Source organism: Elephantulus edwardii, unplaced genomic scaffold, assembly GCF_000299155.1.
Source record: "Elephantulus edwardii isolate Elephantulus edwardi_28Jun2011 unplaced genomic scaffold, EleEdw1.0 scaffold00006, whole genome shotgun sequence".
Lineage (NCBI taxonomy): Eukaryota > Metazoa > Chordata > Mammalia > Macroscelidea > Macroscelididae > Elephantulus > Elephantulus edwardii.
The window spans coordinates 15,960,644-15,975,697 of NW_006399756.1; the positions used below are offsets into that span (position 1 = coordinate 15,960,644).

The following is a 15,054-nucleotide window of genomic DNA, read 5'->3' on the forward strand; positions in this document are numbered from 1 at the left end:
ACTCACTCTTCTCCAACACTATAACTCAAAGGCATCAATTCTTCTGTTACTCTTATTCATCATCCGGCTCTCACATGTATAGCATGTGACTGAAAAAGACCATGGCCCAAAGTAGATGCACCTTAGTCTTTAAGCTGACATCATTGCTCTTTAGACTTTGAAGCGGTACCTGACACTCATCATGGAAATTCAAAAGGCATCAATTCTTTTTTGGTCTTCCTTATTCGTTGTGGAACTTTCATATGCATATGGGGCAACTGAACAACATGGCTTGAGTCAGTGGTACCTTAGTTCGCCAACTGCCCTCTCTGCTTTTGAAACGCTATAATGAAGTCTGTAGCAGATTTGCCCAAGTCCCCTTAGAAGGGCCAACCAGACAGACTGACAAGTGCTGGAAAGATTCATGAGGTCAAAACACCGGAGTGGGCTCCATGCACCAGGAAGTGAATGCCTGCATCATAAGTGGCATCCTCTTTCAAATTCATAAAAAAGAATTTCTACTTTCAGAATCCATTTTCACTGGGTTCTTTCTCGTTTCCTTTGACTCTGTGCACATGCATGGGTTTATTTTCATAAATGTTTACACTCTCACTTGAAGCTGCCTACATGCCAGTTGTTGTCTGGAGCATTTGGGAGCTTTGCTACCTCTATGGATTGTCCGAGTCACAGAGGCCACAGTTTCTTCAGAACTCTGCCTCGAATCCTGCCATGCTCAGTACTTACCTTTGTCATTGACTCTGACACCTGGCAGGTCACTGTGAAAGGTCAATGCCTGTGTTAGGAGCCCAGGGTCATGACGTGGAGAGGGAACTTACATCAGCTTTCCCTAAGGTGTATAAAGTCTCTAAGATCTTGTGATGAAGCAGATACTCCATACACGGCCCCGTCTCTCCAGACTCCCGCTCGTTTTCTTCTTGCACCAATATATCCAACATCTGCTCCAGATGAGATGGGATGTTTGTATCTGTCACTGGGGCTTTATCATCTACAAAGATAAAATCAAACAATCAAACATATTTTTAAATTATGCACTTGTTGTTGTTGTTATGTGCCGTTGAGTCGCTTGCGACTCATAGCGACCCTATGTACAACAGCCCTATACTCCGCTCTGTCCTGTGCCAATCGCACTGTCTCCAACACTCCCATCCCGATTATCCCAGTCACTGAATAAATCCACCTCATAGAGGGCATTCCCCTCCTGCGCCGTCCCGCCACCCTCCCAAGCATGATGTCCCTCTCCAAGGACCTGTCTCTCCTCACATGTCCAAAGTATGTTAGACGGAGCCTCAGAATCCTTACACTTTTAATACTCTATTTCCCTACTCTTGTCAGAGGGAGAAAATGTGAACTACAAACGTTAAGTGAGGGTTATGTACAAAAGGAAATTCTCTGCTTGAAATTCAAACCAAATAAAAAATCCAAACCCACTGCTATGGGATCACTTCCAAGGCATGGTGACCTCCACTGGCTTTCCCAGGCCGATAACCTTAATGGGAGCAGGTCTGCTCTATCGTTCTCCAGAGGTGGCTAGTGGATTTGAACTGCTGACCTTTCAGCTAACAGCCCAAAATACAATGCACTCGGCCACCCAGGCTCCTTTAAAAACTAGTCAATGCTTTCTGTTGTGTTCTTCTTCAGAAATTGAATCAGTATTCTGAAATGTTCTGTAAACTTCTACTGCATTCATCGCTCACTGACTCGCTCAATGCTGGCCACTCAGCTGTGACTCAGCAAACCCTTGGCGAGTTTCTGAGGCTGTAAACTCTAATAGGAGGACACTGCTCATTTTTCTCTGGTGGAGACACTGGTGGGTTTGACTCAGATGCTCGGCTTTTGGTTGGCAGTGGAACTCACTATGGACTAGGCTCCCGGAGCTTGACCCTATATTCATCCACAGTAATTCAGAAATAAAGGCCATTTATATGGAAAGAGAAAACATGATAAGGAAAAATGCATATACAACATCAGAATTTTGAATGCATTCACAATTTCACGTAAAATAGATGAGCTTTAGGGTTTTGTTCTCTTTCGTTTTGTGTCAATTAGCCACTTAAGATCTGAACTTTAAGTCTCTGCTGGCCAAATGCTAAGAAACTGTGCTGTTTACCCAAAGGCACACTGTTCAAACCTACCAGCAACTCTGCTGTAAGAAGATGGACAATATCTTCCAGTACCATTTACTGCCTCTGAAAACTCGCTGGAGGGTCAGCTATGTTCACAACAGCACACAACAACAATTACGTAGAAACAGGCTGGTCTTCAAGTGAAAAACTCAGGAAAGATGGAGGGTCGCTGTTGGCTATGTAACTCCTGACACGTGGTCACTACATACACCGCAGAATGCGGCCCGGTCCTGCGTCAGCATGGTGAGGACAGGCCCTGCTTTCACTGTGGCTACGTTATGCTGCGAAAGTAATGGAAAATGAGCAGCCCTGTGTTAAAAAAATCTGTAAATCTCCTCATATTTCACGTAAAATAATGTTTTCCCTCTGTAATTTGCAGGCTTTATGTAAATACTCTAAGAAAGAATGGAGACTTAAGCATGTTTTGACTCCAGGTAGTTATTTGGAAAAGCTGGCCAGAACAACTTGTTTTCACTGCGAACTGAATACGCTGTAAATCTGACTTGACAGGATTAAAACCCTAGCTCCCTGGAAGACAAGATCTAGTTTCTGCTGTCCATACTCATCATTTCCAAACTCGTAAAGCCTTTGCGTACACGGTTTTTTCCATTGTTTTTGTTAAGTGCCATCAAGTATGACTCACAGCGACCCTATGAAAACAGACCTGAACTCTGTCCTGTCCTGTGCCGTCGTCATCCCTGGCATTGCCTTTAAGGAGCACTCTGGCTGCACTTTCTCCAAGACATATCTACCCTCTTTCTCCACTTTCTAACTTCCTATTTACCCTTCTGTGTAGTAATATTTGTGTTTTTATTATTTAACTTTTAAAAAGAGTTTTTAAAATGTTATTATTTATTATTTCTTTGTGTGTGTACCTTCAAGTTGGAGGAGTCTGCCCCTCCTTCTCCAGGATCTGGTGGATGCGAACCACATACCTCTAGGATCACAGTGCAGCTTCTTGCCACAAGGCCACCAGGGCTCCCTTTATTATTTAACTTTTTTTTAATTTTTTAAAAATTTTTTATTATTATTTTATTATTTTGTGTGTGTGTGTGTGTGTGTGTGTACCGTCAAATCAGATCTGACTGGTACAGGAGGAGATTGTCTGTCCCCGGCAGAGCATCTGGTGGATTCAAACCGTGTACCTTTGGGATTGCAGTGCAGCTTCTTGCCACGAGGCCACCAGAGCTCCCTTTATTATTTAACTTTTTATCGTGATTTGAGTCACAGTTTGCAGTCTTTTTTATCTTTTAGGGAGCTCTGGTAGCCTCGTGGTAAGAAACTGCTGCAATTCCAAAGGCATACAGTTCAAATCCACTATCTGCTCTGAGGGAGAACGAGTAATCCCTTCCCCTGCCTCGGAAAACTGGAGGGTTAGCTGTACATCGGTTCTGACTTGACAGCACACAACAACGTTCAGATGGCTGTAGCGTGTTACACTATTAACCAAAAAGCCACACTTTAACCGTTCAGCCCGATTAGCTGCTCGCCCCGGAGCAGGAGCAGCAGTTTCTCCCCATTAATATTTCCAGCCCCCAAAATCCAGTGGAGGGCTGCTAGGGCTTGGAATCCACTTACTGGCAGTGAGCTTGAGTTATTGACCCTTAAAGCCCAGGGCTGCCGCTGCCTCCTCTACTTCCCTCCGACACGGAGTTTTCAATGTGCCCATGCTTTACTGTAATGGACGCTCACATCTCCGTGGTAAGGCTGCAGAAAATAAGGCAAGTACACATGCGTTTCCTCAACACCGCGCAGGCACGGAGCCTCGCAGGTATCCAAAGTCCAGCCTTTCTCAAAAAAATCAAAGAAATCTGTCTCTGATCTGCTGGTTAAATAACAAAACTAAGTTTGGGAATTATGTCTTGCTTTTAAAGCTATTTTCCATCTGAGCTTTACTTATTTGTCCAAACAGAACAGATCACATTTTTTCCCTAAAAACAGAAAAAAAAAAATCACCTATGTCCTTATCAGTTTGTCAAGTCAACTCTTGTCATTTGTGTTCCCTTCCAGGTAAAGAGGACTGGAGGCGTAGTGTGCTAAAAGGCGGGCTGTTAACTGAAAGGCAGGCACTTTGAATCTACCAACAACTCCTTGAGTTGGGGCCATGTGCTGGCAGTGGGTCGCTGGTGTCCGTTTAATGGTGTGTGTCCTTGTCACTCTGCACAGCCCGTGTTTACCTCAACACTCCTCAAGGGGACCAGGTGCCCCAGGGACCAAGACCACCATATTTCTCTATTTCAAAAGTCAGCGGAATAAGACTTTGGGGACGACATCCAGGCAAGCTGCTTGTTTTGTATGTAAATAACACTGTGTTGAACAATGGAAGCTCATTCTTTTCTGGTGTCTCCTGCTGCTTTTGCACAAGAGAAGCACAGCTGGTGGTTACAACAGAGACTATCTGGCTCTTTCCAGAAACAGCTCACCATTCCCCCCAGTTAGTCTCCATCCTTCCTGTTCACTAAGAAAAGAGAAGCAACCAGATCATTTCAAAAGATGCCCTCCACTATGTCTTTCCTCTTCCTGCTCTTAGACCCATATGTTCTGTTTTCCACCTAATTTTTACGGATAAAAGTCCACATTCTTATTCCTATTTAAGGCCAAGTCTCCCCTTGTGCCTCTGGTCCCATGCTCTCTCTTGCCTATTGAAGGAAATAACCTCAGAAACAATCTCATCTCACTGTAACCATTTCCCATCCTACTAAATCAGGCCTTCCAACTGCATGCTGCAGTATCTTCCACCTTTAAATCATAAATAAAAGCCTCTCTAGAGGCCACATCTCCATCGGGCTGCTGCCCTGCTCTCTCGGTTTAGATGCCATCCAGCTGATTCCAACTCACAATGTCCCTGCGAGCAACAGAAGGCAGCACTGCCCAGGCCTGGGCTCCTAACAGTCACTGCTGTCAGAGCCCACTGAGGCTCCTCAAAAGAGCAGTGGACACGCCTCCTCTGAACTTGGCCCTGATCCATTTTCTCTTAAACCCACTCCAATCAGACTTTTACCCTCCTCCAGCCAATAAAAGGGCTCTTAGCTTATCTAATGAGCGCCTTGTGAATAAACCCAATGATCCATTCACAAATCTTCATTAACTTGCCATCAGCATCCTTGGCACAATTAGTCCCTCTCCTTGGCTTCAAGGCCACCCACTGCTCTTGGCTCTTCTACTTTCCTGGCAAAAGCAATTTCCTTTGCTAGCCCTCTCACCTTCTCAGCTTCTAACTGTGGTGCCCACAGGCTCAGTGCTACCATCTTCTCTCTTCCATTTGTCCTTACTCCTTTAATAATCCCATCCAACCTCATGGCTTTAAATTGTCTTTATACGCCAACGACTCAAAATCAGATCTCTAGTTTAGACCCTTCTTCAGAAAAACAAAGGGAGCTCTGGTGGTCTAGTGGTAAGAAACTGCACTGCAATCCCGAAAGCACATGGTTCAAACCCAACATTGACTCTGTGGGAGAGGATGAGAAATTTCCTTGGTTCCAACTTGATGGTACTCAATGATGACTCTGAAAAACCAGTTTTCTCTTCCCAGCAGTTTACCTGTCATATCCAACTGGATAGATTATGAGCATCTCAAAGTTAGCATTGCCAAAAACCCCTTGCACCTGCTTCTCTCTCCTGCAGACTCCTATCTGCAGGAAGTGAGTGGCTCCTCTCTTTTTCCAACTGCTTAAATCCAGAAACTTGGAGTTCGCCTTTGCTCTTCGCCTCTCACTCCATCAACAAATCTTTCTTCAAAATCTATCCTGAAAACCACACCTCCTCATGACCTCCACCTGCTCTGAGTTCCTGCTGTGTCTCTTGCTGAAATCACAGCAATAGTCTCCCAGCTCTTCTACTAATCTTTGCATCTCTTCCACCTCATTTTTTCCCAGAGCCAAAGTGGGCCTTTGGAACAGATCACATCACATCTCCGCACAAAACCTTCCAATAACTTCCCATTACAGAGTGAAAGCCGAAGCCCACTTGGATCACATGGTGTGACCCCGCCTGCCCCTTGTCCATCCCGCTCATCTGCCATTCACATTCGTGCCCCCCACTCATGTGGCTCTAGCCACCCTGCCTTTCTTGGAGTTCCTGGAATACTCCAGGTATGTTGTGGGCTCCTCCTCAGTGGGGTGTGCACTCAGATCTCTTCGCACGGACTTTCACCCTTGCTCCTTCTCTTGTCTGCTCAGATGCTCCCTTGTGCAAGAGACTTTCTCTCACCCGAAACAGCAGACTGTTCTCTCAAACCCCACTCGTTCCCCATCCTATTTCATTTTCTCCTGACATTTTTCATCTCACACACCACATGTGTTTGTCCATTTATCTCTTGTCGTCCGCCAATTAATACATACGCTCTTTAGAACAAGGGCTTTCATTGCTTATTGTACCCTCTCAGTGCCTAGAATGATGTCTAACACAGAGCAGAGGTTCAGCAGATCTATTTTTCATGAATGAATGCATCAGTCAATCTCAAAAAGGACAAACAAGTAAGACACATGGTTTATAAAATTTTTATCTAAAATACCTTGGAACTTCATCAAAGTGTATTTTACTTTAATATTAATAAACTGTGCACTTAAAAAAGAGATTTTTACAATTTTACTTCCCTACTTTACATTAGTATCCCACAAACTTTCTGTTCGTGTAACACTAGGGTTCCTTACCTGAAGTCTCGATGTAGTAATGAGTAATCGCCTTCCAGTGATAAACAAAATCTTCTTGTAAAGGAAGAGAAGGTGCAAGCTGCATAAAAAACCACACAGAGCAGACATGACAATCGAGAAGACAGCAGGACGGTTTTCTCATAAAGTGGAACTCTGTCATTGTCTATCATGTTGTCAAAGGAACGTAAAAACCCAAGTGGTGAGCTTAAATTTAATTCTATTCGTCAGACTGCAAAGTCAAGGAAAATGAGTTCTATCTAAGCAAAGCAAGGTGATTTATTTTAAAAAAGAGACAAAAACAGGTACTAACATAACTAAACCATGATTTGGGATATTTTCTCCTCCCTCGCAATTACGAGCTGTTTACAACCTCAAGGGGAAATGCTTCAATGGAATCACACCTTTATTCTATTACGGAGTTATCAGTAAAATGAAATGATCAAGAATCAGGGATCTTTGTACCTAAGACTTTGACACGAAAAACAGTGGAAAAACTGCTAGGTCATCAGTTACACATCACCATAACCACTAGGTCCACATACCAAAGTCAACTTCATAATCAGATAGGGACGCGCTACCCCACCTGCAGTGACGTGCAGATGTAAATACCTTCCCTTTAAAGCCTAGACGAGACAGGGCACATCTTTAGCAGGATAACTACATGAAGAAGAAACTATCAATTTAAATTTCACATTTTAGCTTTGAAATTTACTTCAGCAATGTCAAGACTGAAATTATACTCCTTCAACCATCTCATAGCAGACCTATAAATATCTCAAATGTGTAAGAATGGACAGAAAAAGACTTGGAAAATATCATCTACAGCATTTTCTTTTCCTTAAAAAGAGAGGTGTACGCCAGTCCTAGTGCTCCTTATCCATTCCTGTCTCAAAGTACAGAGGGGACTGAGCTTAAGAAACTCAAACTCAATGACTGCCACTGGGTTGCTTCCAACTCAAAGGGATGCTCCATCGGGTTTCTGAGGCTGGAAATGTCAAGGAGAGGAGACTGCTTTCCCCCAAGGAGAAACCACCATGGAACCCGCCCGGTGGATCCAAACCTTCAGAGAGATGCAAGGCCTTTGGGTTTGCGGTGCAACTTGCTCTGAATGATGCCACCAGAGTGCCCTGGACTAGCCTTACTCAGAACAAATGCATTTGTATTCTCAGAAACGAAGATCTGTCAGCGTGATCTTCCATTTTCATACACTTTATCTAAGCAGATGATTTAATAAACCATCTATTCCTATACTTTCACATGCTCTATTTGTACTTATTTCATGGTGATCAAAGGAGGAACCTCAAAGCTGGCAACTTTGTTAAAGCAATTTGCAGACTATGTAGCAAATGGTTAAGTATCGGTCACAGACATCCAACATGTTTCAATCTGGAAGAGGAAATGGATTTATGAAACAAAGAAAAGACACTTGAAAATGTTTGGAAATCACCAACATTGTAATGCTCTACAATTGCCTACTTGCATTAACAGCACTAACAGTAATAACAGCAGGGAACTCTGTTACCTTCTTCTTACCTAGTGGTAAGAAGCTGCACTGCAATCCCAAAGGCATGGAGTTCAAATACACCAGTTGCTCTGCAGGAGAAGGGTGGGTAATCTCCTCCCGTGGGATTTACTTCCTCTGAAAACCCACCCGAGGGTTAGCTAGGGGGTTCTGACTTCACAGTAAATAATGACAGCACTAAATGAAAAGAAATTAAGTAGCATTCTCTTTAAGATTTGTGAAATCTTAAAAACAAGACTGTCTAATCTTCAGAAAGAAGGTAAAATCTCAGAGAATACTGTACTTCAAAGACAGCACGGAGAGAATTATATATGAGAACAATTAGAAAAAATAAGAAAGCAAGTATTAGGGGAAAACAGAGTGATCTTGACATTTTTTAGATGAAAATATCTGCCTGTTTCCCACTCACCCTTAGTTTTAGAATTCTCTTCAAAGAATACACATTTCGCCATGTTTTCTATACCTTGCTTTTATGTTAATTAGATTAGTTTTATAAGGAGTCCTGGGTAGGGAAAACAATGACTGTCCTTGGCTGCTAACGCAAAGATTGCTGTGCTGTGAACCACTGGGCTGGAATGGACCCACGGCTGGCACTCCAGTGGCTTTTCAGAAGCAGTAAACTGCACAGGAGGAGACCGTCCATCTTTCTTCTGTGGAGCAGCTGGTGGATTCAAACCATGTGCCTCTGGGTTGGCAGCACAAGTCCTTACCACTAAGTCACCAGCGCTCAAATGAAAGATGGGGTGACAGCACAATGTCTCACTCCTAAGGCACCAGTGCGCCCTCACTTGAAAAATACGGAGTTCAAACCCATCAAGAGGTGCCTCAAAGGAAAGGCCAGGCAACTCACCTCTGAAAAACCAGCCACTGAACACTCTGCAGGGCACTCAAGTAGAACTGACATGGGTAGGAGTCAATCTGTTAGCAACTGTGAGCTTTTTAGAGTAAAATGTACCAGTAATGAGGACACAAGTAGAACTGTGTTGTTTTGAGAAATGTACCTAGTTTCTTAAGTATAAAAGTTATGACTTGGCTGTCTGGGGTTTATTTCCTGAGGGAATGTCCAGGGTATAGAAGGAATAATACCACTGGTCCAGATTATTTAACCAAGATGACTCAATTTCAGTCCACAGGGCAACTGACAGACCAGAGCTCTGAACACATAGGTCTTATGTCCAGACTTGGGCTGTGGGACAGCCACGTAAATAGCTCTTTTCCAGAGTTATATTTAAACAGGAAACCTCTCTTAGACTGTTCAAGAACTCTCAATTGCTAATAGGTTATGAACAACTCTGTTCAACATGTACAAATTTCCTCATTTATGTGAAACTTCCTAGTAAACGGACCTCTTTCATCCAACACTCAAATTTCCACCACCATCATTGCATAAGATGGTGAAAACGGGATGAGATGTTTGAATTAACAAGATGAAGCTCCAATCTGAGAGGGTTTTTTTCCCCCATGAAATTGTTGACAACTTCCCCCACCCCCACCCCTTCTTGTTGTGTACCGTCGAATCAGACCTGACGGGCACAGGAGGAGATTGCCCCTCCTCCAGCAGAGCATTTGGTGGATTTGAACCGCATGCCTTCAGAATTACAGCGCAGCTTCTTGCCACTAGGCCACTAGAGCTCCCTTCTGAGTTATTTTTTTTATAACTGAGATTAAGTCAAGGCTCTGAACTGGTTTGAAATCGCTTGGTCATGGCTGATGGAAACAGAAACACATCTTAAGTGCATTGGCTTTTGACCCAGGAAACAGCTACGACCTGGGTCCCCTGACACATCCCAAAGGGTCTGTGTGGTCAGTCACCTCATTGAACTGACACTGCTTCCTGTTTCTTACTTGGGCCAAATCTGACACAGAAGGGTTGGCATATAATGGGCATTGTGTCTTTGTTTCCATTGGCCGTGACTGAACTTTTCGGAAAGGGTTTGACTCCCTGGATTAATTTTCTAATTTTTTTTTTTAAGACATATGTCTCTAATCCGCAGCCCTCAGGTGTTTTTAATTGTTTTTGATGAAACATTCCTCTAGGTCGTATAGCCCTGGTCTATCCACTTGCTGTACAGAGGTAACCTGTGGTTGCAGTGAAGCTGAACACTGTGACCCTGATGTGTCAAATGTGAGAATGGTCACCCATGGTGGACAGTGTTTGTTGGAGCTCCCCGATTAAAACAAGCTTGGAAGCAGGAGTGGCATCCACTTCTGAAATAGTTTGCTTCCGGAAACCCTATGAACCTGGAGAGAGGATGAAAGTTATACAAGTGTCTAGGTCTTTTGTTCATAGGGTCTATGAGTCTATGACTTGAATGCACTTAACAACAACAACAAAATCATATCTCAGCCCAAACTGATATATATATATACACTAATTTGGTCATCTCCTTCTCTGGGCCATCTTGCCAAACTGCCTGCCTAGATCTAACCCTGCCTAAGGCATGGTCTCGGAGCCCTCATCCCTCTTCTGTAATTGAATCATTGTCCACCATAAACACTGTGAGGGCTGGGAGGTACCAGTTTTCTTATCACTCAGCTGGAAGTCTAGTGGAATGGGGCAGAATAGCAGGCTGTAAACACAGGGCCAGGCACAGTGCTACTGAGTACACACATACCAGAATGTCTTAAATTCTCAAAGTCAACTCTTTATTTTGCTCAAATAAGCTCCTGTTAAGACACAAGGTATGTTAATTGCTTTGCCCAAGGAAACACAGCTTGACATTAGAAATCCAGGACTCAGGGAGCTCTGGTGGCCTAGTGGAAAGGAACTGCAACTACAATCCCAGAGGCACACGGTTTGAATCCACCAGATGCTCTGCTGGGGGAAGGAGGAACAATCTCCTCCTGTACCAGTCAGATCTGATTTGACGGTACACTCACACAAAAATAATGAAATAAAAAAAATAAAAATACAAAAAAGTAGAAAAAAAAAGAAATCCAGGACTCTTTCTCCAAAATGACCTCTCCCCAACAAAAGGATGTACATGACAATTCCAAGGAAATACACCATTCTACAAGCCATGTCTGCTGCCTGTCTCACAGGTATCATAAGCATTCCACTCTCAGGTCTTCTAAAATGCCCTTCCTTCCTTCCCCCTAAATTTCCAAATCCCTTCCCAATCTTCTCTGCCTTTCTAAAGTCCTGCTCCAGTCCCATTTCCTTCACAGAGCCTTCCGCTTCCACACTGTTTCCTACGCTTTCTCCTTTCCTTCTATGGTCTCCCTGACTGAAGCACTCCCCAACAAGTAACCATCATGGCTAACACTTACTGAATCATTACTATGTGGCAGGTACTGCACTAAGCACTTCATGGCTATCAATTCATTTTAACAGCCAGAACAATTCTAGGAGAGACAGATTCTGTTCTCCATTTGACAATGAAGAAACGTGGCAATGTGCAAAGTTTAAGCAACTTTTGCTCGACAGTAGTGAGGGTCAGAGGTGGGTCTGGAACCCTGTTCTATCTGGCTCCAGGGGCTTGGCCACACTATTCTGAGATGCCCACATAGCGATTCAACTTGTGTATTTGTTTCATCTCCAAATCATGCTTATTGTGAGGAAGGACACAGTTAATGCCCTGTTCTTCCCCTGTCCCTTGCAATGTGCTATGCTTTCATAGTGGGCTCATAAACATGTGTGAATGCTCGAAGCACTGAAGTTAGAGAACAATGGATGCAAAGCCTATACAGGCAGCCTCCAGATTGTGAATTCATTCCTAAACCTGCCTCCAAATCAAATTTGTGGTCCTTATCACAGTTCATATCTAATGTTGGTTAGTCAAATGATTTATCTTAGTATATAGTACACCTATCTACACATAAAAAAAACCCCCAAACCAAAACATTAAAGAACCACTTCTATATACACTGACATACTTCATTATCATACAGTAATAAGACAAAGGTGCACCTGGCGGTTGTTACAAAGCATTGTATGTACCTTGGATTTTTAGTATCACTGCTTGTATATGGTTTGGATTATAGCTACTTTGATCAGGTTATACTCAAGAAGGAAAAGAAAGTTTTTAAAGACTTGCTCATCCCAACCAAAATGGAAGCAGGAGTGGCATCCACTTCCTAAATAACAGGCCTCCGGAAACCCTATGAACTTTGATAAATGTTGATAGTTGTAGAGGGGCTTCAAGCCTTTTTGTTCATAGGGTCGCTAGTTGTGCTCAAATCAACAACAAAACAACAGCCAAAATAAACATAACTGTTGTAGTCAAAATGGCCCTACACGTCATGTTTAACCACAGCACCATGGTGCGTCTTCCACTATTCACTCTCGAGTATAAATGGTGGCAAAAACACTTCATTCAAATTCTGAAAGCTGACTTTCACTGAGCTAATTCAGGTAAAACAGGTATGATTTCCTGCCCCTTATCCTCTAGAATAAATCCTTCCTCAAGGGACTGGCTGGAATCGAAGATAATTAGCTAGCATCTACTAGGCCCTCAACAAACACCAAATTGTACTCACAGCGAGTTATTTATGCTTAGGAGAAGCTGTGCTGCATTGATCCAGTCCAACCTGCCAAGTCCACCAGAGGCCTGGCTGCAGACTGGTGACACGTGGCAACGGGCTACGCGAACATGCATTTCGTAAGACTCAGACTGGCTACTTGCTGGCAATCATTTCTACAGGGACAGAAGTGTCACTCCCCAAAAGGGAGGCAGGAATTTGCATGACAGCTCACATGTTTTGAGTAAGCTATGAATTTCTCTCCTGAACTAAAATTGAAGTCTGTCAGCTTAATGACTCAGGAACACTTAACAGTAAATGAGGAGACACTACCAATTAAATAAAGAGAAGGCTATATTTAAACCTCATTGAGATAAATATCCATTTAATCAACAACAACAACAAAAAGCCAAAAAATAAGCCCACACTTGAAAGCTAATTCCAAATAAGAAAATAATAATAACAAAATCTTAACTCTGCAGACTCACTGTTAATTGTTCAGTTACAGGACAATTTAATGTTAAGTATGATATAAATAAGATTATTACATCAGGTGAGGGGATGTGCAGTTAAAAGAAGTACAGAAAAAAGTGAGTGAAATGAACTGAAGGATAATAAAATGAGGCTACTAAAAGGGAATATTAAATAAGTAAACAGATGGCCTAAATTAGAACCAAAGTGGGGCTAAGAATGAACATTCTACCAATACTACAAAGATAGCTTATTTTTTCATTACCTTTTAGTTGATTGGGGGGGGGGGGAGGCGGGGGAAATACCTATTACATCAAACAAGGTTCATGCCTATCAAGATAAACTGGTTCAAAACACCAATTCTAAGCAAACAAAACATTTCCTTTCTCAAATGAAGGCTTGCCTCCCTAGGGCCAGGTGAAGGCAGTCCACTTGAACTTTTTCTAACTTCAGCAAGTGAAGAACCTGGCTAGGGCCAGTCAAGCTTATTTATGTGCATAATTTGGTAGCAGCTGATAAAAAACAATTAGGAAAAGATAATGAGGACAGAAAACAGAGGCCTCAGGACAAAAATGAGTGTTAACTAGAAAGGCAGGGGAGCCATCTTTCTTTTGCTAAAGACTTATCATTTCTGTAAACATCAGGCTGACTGGAAAAGAACTTAGAAAAGGCAGTGGGTTTTTGTTCCCCGTTACTACCTCAGTATCGTGCTGCACCCAATGTTAAAAAGGAAATTATTCTTAATGTTTAAAGGAACAGAACAGAATAGAAATGTCATTCTTTCTACAAGTTTTAGTGAAATTCTCTGAATAAAAAGAATTTGAATCACATGAATTGATGGAAATTAAGAAAAACTAAGTTGTTTCTTTACTACTTAAAAGATGGTCTCACTCACGTGTAATATTGTTCTTCATTGATGAAAAGCTTCTCTCTTGATCTGACAGGCGCCTAAACTTGAGTGTTAAACATTTCCCAAGTTCATTTAAATGACACTTGGACTAAAGTTTTTGCCTTATTACGGAAATGTCACTAATAACACTTGTTACTTGGACGTTGTAACGGATTTTTTTTTTTTTAATTATAGGAAGGTTTTCTATTGTAATAGTTTTTTAAAAACCTTAATAGACTGTAGACAAAATTTAAGCCACATAATCTAAACATGAAAAGAGAATACCATTGTTAAAAATCAGAAAAGCCATCGTTTCTTTAAGCAGGCTGCATTTTGAATCTGGGCAATCTCCCCAGAGTACACAGCACAGTTCAGCTGCCAGCCCCCTCTCTGGGGTCCCCTTTGAAGGGTGGTCTATTAGGGTATTCAAGCACCGGCTCTCCAGGCCACTCCGAGGAGCGAAGTAAACAGGACAGGCCAGGGGGGCAGGGGACAAGGAAGCTGATGGCCTCTGAGCCCTGCGATGCTGTCTGTCGACATGCACTACCCTGGATTCGACCCTTCGAACTTCTCCTGCAGAGCGATCGTGCAAGCCCAGCGGCGCCCGAGGCCTGCAGAAGCAAAGGCTGGCGGGCGGGCGAGATTATGAAACGGGCTCGGGTCAGCTGCTTTCTGGCCAGGTCGGCCCACGGCAGGATGACCCCCAATGCGCCCCAAACAATACCCGCGCCCACGGCGGAGCTCGGCGGGGCCCGGCCCGGGCCGTTTCTTTTGTCTTGCTCCGGCTGGTCCCCCTCTGCGGAGGTTAACGGTCAGGGAGCCCCGGGCGCGCCCCGCCGGGTGCTGGGCCGCAGCCGGGAGTCGCCCGCCGACCCGGAGGCCCGAGCTCCCGGGACAGCCCCCCAATGCTGGACCCCCGCGGCGGGGAGGAGGCCC

General features: G+C 43.5%; 1 protein-coding gene across 1 annotated transcript in view; it reads right to left on the reverse strand.

Moving 5' to 3' along the window:
• The window catches only part of FAM160B1 (family with sequence similarity 160, member B1), an 86,012-nt gene that overhangs the window by 20,811 nt on the left and 50,147 nt on the right, over nt 1-15,054 (reverse strand). The window contains exons 3-6 of the mRNA XM_006880160.1: nt 14,843-15,026; nt 14,666-14,729; nt 6,776-6,854; nt 816-985 (exon numbers count right to left, since the gene is read on the reverse strand). Coding sequence (XP_006880222.1) covers nt 816-985; nt 6,776-6,854; nt 14,666-14,729; nt 14,843-15,026 — 497 coding nt within the window. The remainder of the gene's footprint in view (nt 1-815; nt 986-6,775; nt 6,855-14,665; nt 14,730-14,842; nt 15,027-15,054) is intronic.